Source organism: Anoplophora glabripennis, unplaced genomic scaffold (assembly GCF_000390285.2).
Source record: "Anoplophora glabripennis isolate ALB-LARVAE unplaced genomic scaffold, Agla_2.0 scaffold231, whole genome shotgun sequence".
Taxonomy (NCBI): domain Eukaryota; kingdom Metazoa; phylum Arthropoda; class Insecta; order Coleoptera; family Cerambycidae; genus Anoplophora; species Anoplophora glabripennis.
Window position 1 is genome coordinate 268,230 of NW_019416343.1, and position 11,079 is coordinate 279,308.

The 11,079-nt window shown below is 31.3% G+C and overlaps 1 protein-coding gene across 2 annotated transcripts; it reads left to right on the forward strand.

The window, feature by feature from the left end:
- Positions 1–468: 468 nt before the first annotated feature.
- Positions 469–10,870, forward strand: LOC108905487. 2 transcript variants are annotated; one of them, XM_018708361.2, is made up of 2 exons: positions 469–575; positions 10,156–10,870. In XM_018708361.2, the coding sequence occupies exon 2, from the start codon at positions 10,157–10,159 to the stop codon at positions 10,490–10,492; it is 336 nt and encodes a 111-aa protein (XP_018563877.1). In that variant the 5' UTR covers positions 469–575; position 10,156; the 3' UTR covers positions 10,493–10,870. The 2 variants fall into 2 exon arrangements, with proteins under 2 accessions (XP_018563877.1, XP_018563876.1); XM_018708360.2 differs by lacking the exon at positions 469–575 and adding an exon at positions 3,946–4,167.
- Positions 10,871–11,079: the final 209 nt, after the last annotated feature.

Below are 11,079 nucleotides of genomic sequence, written 5' to 3' on the forward strand. Positions count from 1 at the left end.
TATCCCAAATTTTCAAAGTTCAAATCGAAGTAGTCTCTGAAATAATTCTAATGGGCCGTCACCGTGAGACACCCTGTATTTCCTTCCAATTTTTCCAAGGAAATAAAAATAGTTGTTATTACTAAATAGTCTTTGATTGTTCATTAACTTCATTTAATTCATTTTCGATACCGGTTCCTAGAAAGGAAACAAGCATGCTCAGATCGATGGCGTTTTATTATTATTTTGCGAAAACTGATGGTTAATCAATAAATTATAAAAGAATGAGTAACGTGAATATTTAAACAGTAATGTAGATATATAATTAATGTTTTAATATTTTTCTTCGAACAAACAAATGCCACCTACTGACAGTTTTATAACTGTGCTACATTAACAATGAAAAGACGAGCAAACCATAACAGCATGTGAAACAATTGATGTTTATGCATGATTAAAATTTTATTTGATTTACAAATTATATAAGTTCCCAGAAATCGGCCACATCACTTGCAAACAAATTATTTGGAACAACATTTTTGTTATTTTACGTCAGTGTGAATTATTCCTCTGTTGAGTATCAGCAAAACCGCCAGGTGAGTACCTACTTAGACTTGATGTATTTGGTTATATTTAGGTCGCGCTTGTTTCTGGTTTTTCAAAATTGGAACGCCGCGATAAGAACTATCAATAATCGCTAAAGATTTTTAAGACAAAGTAGTAATTATGTAATGTAGGTCACTTTTTCTTAGAAATCGAAAGCTGTTTTCGTCATTGTATTATTCTTAATTTCGAAACTGTGCTAAGTAATCACGCCCATAGCTCTAGACCACAATCATTTTTGCATAATGCTTGTTTGCACCTTAATTTGTATTGTCAATATTCATTTTTCCTGTCTCCAATATTAAAATCTCTTGGAATGTTTTAAACAGGATTCTCTTCTCTAGGAAAAATTCAAGAGTGTGTCATTATTTATCAGGTTAATTTGTATTGTTAATATTTTTTATCTCCGATTACTAAGATTATTAGAATTGGATTTTCTAATAAATGAAACACAGGAATAATTATCACATTGTTTAGGTCCTTAATTTGTTGTTAAGATTCTTAGAATTACTTAAATGGAAATCATACTCTCACGTTATGGGAACCATTTGATATTCGTCATATACAGTACGTATAAAATAAACAAAGAGATATCAAAGGCTTGTAGATGTATTAAATAATTTCTTTAATTCTGTGTGCAAGTAAAATGCTTCTTCGTAGTGGTACAGATGGCGCAGCAAACCAAAAAAATGTTTCGATGGTAGCTTTAGAAAGATTTTTAAACTTTTTTTAAAAAAAAAAAAAAAATCTTGACATTTGAAATATTCATTGTAACATACTACAAGGCAAAATAATTATAAAATGTCGCGAAAGTGTAGTGACTAACAGTGTTTTTAGCAAAATTTCCTGACCTAATTCCGAAAAAAAAAATATTATTTAAACTTTTTGAAAATTAGTCTTAGGTCACATGTTCTTTGGGATTTTTTTCACAATAAGGCACGCAAGTTAAAATAATATTTGGTTTTTTAATGAAACTGTATTTTTAATTTCTTTGAATTGTTAAAGAAACCTTTATTCCGAAAAATGTACACTACTTGTTTTACGGAACTTTTTTGTCCTCGGCGTGGGACATTTTAAATGGAACGCCCTGTATACGCTTATACAAGAGATGAGCAATAACTTATTTGTCTGAAAAAGCCTGTATGTATGTTTAAATTTGGTAATTTGTTGCATAATTATTTTTTTTCAATATGAATTAAAATACGAGCAACGTAATAAATTTATTTCGAGATACTCAAAAGTTATATTCATTTTACTTGAAAAATTCTAATGTACTTTAGAATCTATTAAGGCTAATGTTAATTGCCTCTTCACATTGTGATTCCTTTAAAAAGTATCTACTAAGTACATCTATAAACAATAATACGTACATGCGTTGGTAAAACCAATAAATTTGAAAGTAAAATTATTCGAACAAGGTTGAATCTGATATCAATTTGGCATTTAAAATCATAGCTAGGTTTTTTTAGTGTATGTTGTTGGGTCTATCCAATATTGTGTAAATGGTACCGGAAAATTAAATTTAAAAGTACATTTATGAACAAAATCATTAAATAAAATATTTGCAGTTGCTCGTATAAAAAATTGTATACAAATTTAAGAATACATTTTAGGTTTAAAAGTTCGACAAATTTAAAGTTTTCTGAAATATCACGATAACATTGTTGAATCTTCCTTTAATCCGATATAAATATGTATATTAGTCTCACGCGCCTTGTGGTAAAACCAGTAATTAGCTTCATAAATCAACTGTAAGAGTTTTCCCAGCGGTTTGGTATTTTCGTTTAAACTAACATTGCATTTTAATTTGCATATATACAGTGTGTCCATTTGGTAGCACTGTCTTCTATTATAGCCTTACCCTTTTAGTAATATCAATGCACCAAAGCATACCTTAAAATAAATGACTTATGTACACCATGGATTTTCTGGTTCCAGCTAGAGTTTTGCCAAGACCTCTTACACAGTTCTACATTAATTTCGATTTTAAATGCTACATTGATATGTTATGATTTTATAAACATGTTTCGATCATCAAAAACACTTCACTTATTACCTTAAGCCGTAATTTTACTAGAACAATAAGGCCATTCTTACGCTGAATAAGTAATATTTTTACCACATCTTTTACTAGGGTGCCTAGATAGTTTATTACACTTAACTGACTTTGGTTGAGATCTGTTTTAAAAATTAATCAAGCTGAGTGCACACACCTGTGGTAAAAAAATCACCTATTAATACCGATAGAGTCACCTCGTTGAAGTAAAATGGATATTTGCTGGTATTGTCAAAAAACTCGTCATCCCAGTATGAATATTTTTCGTTAGAGTAAACATTGTATTATGGTTATTGTAATAAGAAGATGGAATTGCAGAAATAAATAAAAGAATTTTGCTATTTAAATTTTCCTACTAGATTTATTTTCACATTGACAAGATAAGAATTTTGAGAACCATGTATAAAATACGTTTATCCACAATCACCTTATAACTTTTATTCACACATATGAACCGTCTAAACTGATACTTTATCCGCTAATGGAATAAAGTAACTTTATTTCACTAGTACAATAATGAAAAAATTGTAAAACCTATAATAAATCAAATTTAATTTATTTTCTTATTAACATTAACATTTACATTTATAGTAATAGACATTTCGTTTTTTGTTTTATCACATTTAACTTCCTTTCCGTTAATAACAACCCTTGTAGCATTGTTGCCATCATTTTCGGAACGCATAACATATGCCGAAGTTTGTGAAGAATTTGCACAAGTTACGGATGCCTCTTCTTTTAAGCAACAGCTATATTTTCCTTGGATTTTCCTTGCATGAAGAGTGAAGAGTTGTGAGTAATTTAAAAAATACTTTTAAAAATTGTAATCATTGAAGGCAAAAAAGTATTGGGTATAAAGGATATCGAGGCTTTATTTGGAACAAGAAAATTCACAGTATTCACATATCATAGTATATTAAAAATATATTTTTTATGAGCAACATTTTTTCGTAGGACTCTGTACAAACTAACTCTTTTAGTCTCATTGACATTCCTATAACGAGATTTTTTTCTTTGACTAATAGTAAGGCAACCATTAATATCAATTTACATGAAAACCATTATACAATAAAGACGGAAATTAGCAAGAAAACGAGTCTCTTTTACCTAGTATGCAGATTTTTTTAATAAACGCACAGCTTTGCCACAAGTGTCGAAACCATAATTATACGATTTATTTAATTCCCCGCTACAAAATTATAAATAATCACCGCTTCTTATCTCGCATTAATTCCGCTGATTCTCCAAGGTCGCTTGGTGAGGTGTCCCCGTTTAAAGTAATAACCGCAATGTTTACATGTTTTTTTGTTACAACAATCCTTTCACACGTCGTCTGAAATGCACTGATATCGGATCAGCGTTGGAAATTACAGAAAACCAGTTATATAATGCCCAAGATCCAAGGATATTGTTGTTGATTCATATCCAGCATCTCACATGTGATCATTTTCTACTTGGCAATTGTAAAGACAAGTCGCGTGTGCTTATTTCGGACCTTTCTAAAATAGTGTGAAGTGAAACAGTATCAGGTATTAAGATTTTACTTTTTTAAGTGCATGTTTTATTAGTTTACGTACCACACTGGTTTTGTAATTGAGGTAGTGACCTCTGCCTTTAATGACATCATTTAAACGTGATTCGTTAACTGCAGTCGTAGGATTGTTTGAGCGATGTTTGAATCCCTGCAAGTGCCTGTGTAGCAAAAATAGTAATTTTTTAAGTTTAAAGTTTCTGAAGAAAATTATTTGAAGAATTAACTCAGAAATTACATGTGTTCAAAATAAATTATAGGTATACATACAGGGTGTCTTATTTGTGTTAAAAAATCGTGATAAGTAATATTTTTTAATATTTTTGCAAACGTCTTATGATTTTAGAAAGATATAATCTAATTTTGGTGATGCATACAATTCCAAAAAATGTGAATTTTATTGGTAGTTTGATGGAATGTTGTCTTTTCTAGATAACTTATTCCAAAATACACTCCAATGGCGTAGTTACTGGGGAAGTAGGGACCTTTTTTGAAAAAAAATCGTACGCCACTGATTTTTTAAATAATTTTAAATGTTTTTAAAATATACAATTAATTTGTGGCAATAAAGTATTCTTGTAAAGTATTCGTAAAAACTGGTCTTTAGATAATTGCTATTTATCATTTTCTATTGATTGCTAAATGTGTAACAATAAATTCAATACATAATATTTTTGAGAGATTTTCATACAACTAAAGACAGATTTTAATAAAAAAAATATTGTATTCAGTCACGGAGTATTCAATTCTACAAATATTGAATTTCTTATTTGATTTCCCAATTATCTAAAGACCAGTAAATTTTACGAATACTTTACAATACACACACACATACACACATAAATTGATTGTACATTTTAAAAATATTTAAAATTATTTAAAAACCAGTGGCGTATGATTTTCTTTTAAAAAGGTCCCCTACTCTTCCAATAACTACGCCACTGGAGTGTATTTTGGAATAAGTTATCTATGAATAAATAGTCCTTACTAAAAAAATGTCATCCCCCAAATTTTATCACTCAATCTTTTGTCAAATATAAATATTTGAAACTTTTAACACCCTGTATCTCCGTAGGGAACCGTCCTATCAAAAAATTTTATAGGACAGAACTTGATTATTTTCATCGGTAGAATACGCCATTAACATTTGGCAAAACTTATCATTAACACCCTGCATTCCTTTGAAAATTATGTTCATTTAAGCATACTGAAAATGTTAGTAATCATTTGACCAATATTACCAAAGAAATAAAAGTTATTCTTTTTTATTTCCATGACAATTGTGTGAACTATTAAAATTCAACAGAAAGAGAAGTTCTATTGTGTAGAATAAAAAGAGAACTTTACTGCAATATTAACAAATTAAATAATAAACAAATTAAATATTTGGAGAAACTTAAATCTCTAAATTTTATGTATTATTATTCACTCACAGTTTCTCAAAATTAAATACTCATCAGGTTTCACATGCGTATTCATTTTCTACGTAATTTTCTGACTTTACATTTAACAACGTTAAAATAGAATGTTACAAAAAATTATTACTACCTCTTATAATTCAACAATCCCCTTAAACGGTAATAATCAGATTTTCTTTACCAGGTTTTTTACCTTATCAAGTCCGTTTGTGACCTTTTACATTTTGATAACGTCAACTTAAATTTTTCAACAAAACATAAATAGTAATACGTATTTTGTGTAATGTAAATATTTATTTATCTGTGTTTTTCTCTTGGAATGATATCTAAACATTCTTTTAACTATATAGGTTAAAAAAGTGTAAAAAAATTATGAGCAAAGAGTATCCTAAAGAAAATTAACATATGTTCGGAAACGCGTTTCCGAGATACAGGGTGTTCAAGTCTTGTTTAAATTAATTCAAATGAGGTACAGGGTATTACCTAATAAGTCTGCCTGGATATGACAATGATAAAAAAGAAAATTCATTGTAGGAGACATCGTCAACTTTTTTAAGCAGAAAAACTGAAAATTGCAAAATGTGTTTTTAATACCTTTGTTGATAAGATAACAATACAGATTGTCGATAGGTAACTTTTGAATGTTTGAAATTAAGAAGTTTAACAATTTTATTTCATGAAACATACATTTTTAAGGGTGTTCAAAGTGGTTTCTTGCATATCAATGCATGTTCCTAAAGTTGTTGCGGTCTTTTTCTATTCAGTGTTGCAGAACTTGCAAGTTAATGCATGCATCAAAGTATGAATTTATCTCCAAAAAAGTAATCCAGCATATTCAGTTTTTGAGATCTAGGCAAGACAATTCAAAATACTTAACTTGAAATTACCTCGTTAGAAGCCGAAGGTTGTGGAAGTTTGCAAATTATAACTACAAGACCGATACAAATAAGTTTGCGTCTGAGTCAGGAACAAACAAATGCCAAGTGTTGCGTCTACATCTTATTCCTTCTCACCGAATGCGTCTTTCTTAATCACGTGCAGCTCTTTCTGCGTCAGAAACGCATACTTAATTGTGTCGATCTGTACTTTTCTAGCTATTACAAAGATAAATACACAATCGATTCTATAATATCCAGAGGCATGTGCAATTCGAGCTCACGGTTCGCCAATGATGTTTTGTGGCGATTAAATCCAGTATGTTGCAAATTTGTATCTAAATTACTAGCCGGTACTATTAGCCGTTATTGGCACTACCAACTTAGCGACATAATTGAACATTTTTAATTCGGATGCTTCTCGTAAAATCATTCTAAACTTGTTCCTCGATTTGGCAAACTGTATACTATAATAATTTTAATATGTAGTTCCATTTGCTATCATGAGACTACTCCAAAACATCGCTTACTAGCGGCCTTCTAGATCTCACTATTGTGTCTATGCAAAAATATTTCGGAAAATGATTTACTCAAGCCCCTGCTTCGCTTGGCGAGCTGACTTCTCGTCAGGCCGTGCCCAAGGAAGTGTGATAGATAATTCAGCGAACAGGGAAAAAGCAGAAAGGGCGCCACATAACTTACAGCCAAAAAAAAAATAAGTGGCCTGTTTTTTTCTGGTTACGGAACACAAAGCAAGAAATATATGCGTTATGTTGCAAGTAAATCAAATGAAATACTCGCGATTTTGGAATCACCCACATATTTAGCGAAAAATGTATATATTATGAATATGTATCCCTACGTAAGATGGAATTTAGGGGATAAAAAAAACGGTGGATAAATGGAAGCGGATTTATCCACCGTTTCGTTAATATACAGTGTGTTCCATTTATTTTACAAATCAAAGCCATGGTTAATCACAACCATTTTCTTTTTGTGTAAAATTTAGAAAAGTAAAATTAGAAATATTTCAGGGAAAAAATTCTAATGAAATTTTATTTATCAAAGAGTGTGCTTGAATTCGAAAAAATTGTTATAAATATTTCAAAGCCATATTTCTAATGACACATGCACACAAAAAAAATTGTCTGTTCCGCGGATGAGAACCATGTCACCTTATATATTTAGACCCAAGAAATCGAATCTGCTATGGGAAATGGTAGTTTACACAACATTTCTTTTATTGCCCAAAACTAACACTAATGCCCAAAAAGCAGACAAAACTGCATTAAGCCCTAGAATCTAGTTAAAGCATCTTGTTTTTAGGGCTCATCGGATATCGGTTAACCCTTGCAATGCTTCAACTTCAGGTAAATATAAGAAAACTGTTTTAAAACCTAAATATCAGCCAAAATTATATATTCAGCAAACTTATTTAATAGACCATGAATCCATATTCCTAACAAACAGATACTGCACACGATACGATCTTCTCACTCACAATCAGTACCGAAGGTTAATCCTGAACACACGAAGACAAAATCAGTCTTGCAACTCTGAAATTTTTGGTGGATACTAGAAACCCTCACTCCCAGAAGCCTCAAAACCTCATACAACAATATAATTAGTGGGTTTTCTTCAGTTAAGGTCCTTCAGTAAATTTATCTGCAATTACGGAAATCTCTTATTGAAACCTGAAATCGCTGAAAGCAGTTATGAATAAATTTAGATCATCAAGAGTTATAATACTACAGTCTCTCATCTAGCAATCCATGTAAATGATATCTTTTTCTCCTGCTTCCTTTGATAAAAATATCTTTTTTAACATCCAACAATAGTTATTGAACAGTAGAAATAGAAAATATGATAAGAAAAACTGGTGGTAATTGTAATAAAATATATTAAAACAAACAGAAACACAAAAAAAGTATATCGAATAATATAATAAAGTTGTTAGCGTTAGCGTAATTATAATTTGTGTATAATATTATTCATAGGAATTTCTAAAAATAATAAGCTGAGCGGATGATTATGTTTTTATTTAAATAATCAGAAATTTGAATTAATTTCATGAACATGACAGAGCTGCTATGTCTTAAAATAATATGTTGCTGTGGTTGGGAGTACCAACAACCATCAATACTAACGATTAACTACTTCTTATTGTCTCTTTCTATTAACGAATTGTACGCTGGATTGTTTGTGTCTGTCGAAATGATAGAATAGATTGTTTATTCGTCTACAGTTGCAATGTTTCTATCGTGCAATCTCACCATTCGACACGGTAACCTGAAATAAAAATTTTGCCTCTTTGCTCACTTTAAGCAAATCTGTTTCAAAAAGGTATAAAAAAATTAAGTGCCATCCCATTATTACAAAATATCCGTAATTATAATGTACCTCTTTGCGGTATATACAGGATGTTTTCTATGTACATGTCAGCTTCAATAGTTTCCTCTGTCTTTTTATATATAACCTTAGATATTCTAACGTCACACAGTTGATTTAAATCATTGACATTGTGTAAAATTGTTGATATTAATTTGGCTATTAAGCGATTCGTGAGTCTGATATAAAAAAAATTATAACATCATCACTCTCGGTCAAATGACTGTTAAGAATTTTATGTGACATCAAAAAGTTTGTTGCCAATAATTAAAAAAGACATGTTTTGCTTTTTTTTTAAATTATGTTTTATTATTACATCTGATAAATCGGTACTAGTCTATGTCCTGTATTCCTTCTGGTTAGTCATCAAGTTTGTTATTTTTGGTTCTATTAGGGAACAATTCTAGAAAGGTTCAGAATAATTATCTAATTATATTTTCAGTATGAAAGTATTCAGTAGTTGTTTTTATAAATGCAATGGTCATAAATTTGAACTACCTATTCTAGAAAATACATCTAAGAGTTGATATTTCTGATCGGTAAAGTATTGACGTTTACAGCTTGTCTAATTAACAGGTAATTGGATCGTTAAGCCCATGAAAACTGGTTCTCCTCTTTTTTCCCAAAAAAAAATTAAAATTTAACCCCTTTCAGGGGGTGGTAAGGGGGTGCTAGTGGGAAAACGGGCAATTGAAATCATTTTTTATGGTCATATTCGGCTTCAGCGACCACAAAAACCTAGGAATAGTGGGTCTACCCTCTGGTTAATGAATTTTTTGCGTGCCTGTGTAATTTTTGCAAAAATTGAGTTTTCGAAAAAGTTTCAATAAATCATACAGTAATGCACCTACGTAATCCATCTTGAGCTTAAAATTTTCTCTTAGAGTTGCACTTTCCTGTGCAAATTGTGTATTGCACAATAATTGGAAATATGCGAAATATCTACCAAAATTTTGACTTTTTTTGCGAATCGAAAAATGTAGATCTTTTTCTCATCGTTGAAATTTAATCGGAATAGCATTATTGCCATTTGAAAGTACATTTTTTCAGCTATTTAAAAAAAGTAACTGACCTCCTTTTTTACAGTAATCTTAATTTTGTTGGGCGCCATAAAATGTTTTCTCCGCTCGACACGTTAAAGCGCATGGTGGGGGGAGAAAGACTATGACGCGACTGTTGTATTTGTCGATCCTATCTAATCAACTCAGCTGAGACACAGTCTATCTCCATTTCTATTAGGATTTTTTTCCCTAATCTTTACTTGTCTTTGTTTACAGAACTAAATTTTCTTGCATTCTGTTTCAGCATGAGGTTCGTCCTGTCTCTCTTACTACTCGCTCTCTTATACAAGGCACACGCCGACGAGCTGTCAGACTGCAAGTGCTGGGAGGGCTACAAGGCCACAAAGACAAACGAAGGCGTTCGCTGTCAGGGCATCCTCCTCTTACACGCCATGGACTGCAACGTCCCCGAAAGGCCCAAGTGTGTCTGCACGGGCAACGTTACCGGGATCTTGACGGACTCCTCGGGAACCTGGTGCTCGGAATACGCCAACGGTAAAGAGCAGAGAAAGTGGGAATGCGAAAATAAGGCAGAGTGGGACAAGTTCTATCAGTCGTATCCCAAGGAAAAGCCAGAGTAGGATGCAAGGGAACGTAAATGCGAAAGAAAGTGTCTAATGCTTGTCGAGATAAATTTTTATAAACGAACTTTTTTATTTTTTGTTAAACTTTATTTTATGTAGATACTAGCTTTACAATCAGGCTGTATATATTACAACTTAAGGGACTTTATATTGAGATAATTCTTCGACTAGTATCTAAAAAATTTTGTGTTCTAAAATATACCAAAAACTGCAACTGTGAGTAGTATAAAGAAGAAATTAGGGTTGAAATAAATAAATTTCTAATATAGTTAATAGAAAATGTACTGTTAAGTCCAGTATAATTTGTTGTGATTATGATTCTATGTAATTAAAAATAAAAAATACTTGAATAAAATCATTCTGACTTGGCATAATGTTAAGAGCTTCACTGAAAATATTGTACACCGAAGAAAGCCTGCGTCAGCGGACGACCCAAAAGTACCCCAGAATTTGAATTGTGCACCATTTCATTCCGAAGAGGTGGCAGCATTGGACAGGACATGTGGTAGTAAACAGTTTGCGGTTAGACAAAATGGAGCCGACGGATGGGCGAGTGAAGATAGTGAAAATTCATACAAATACGG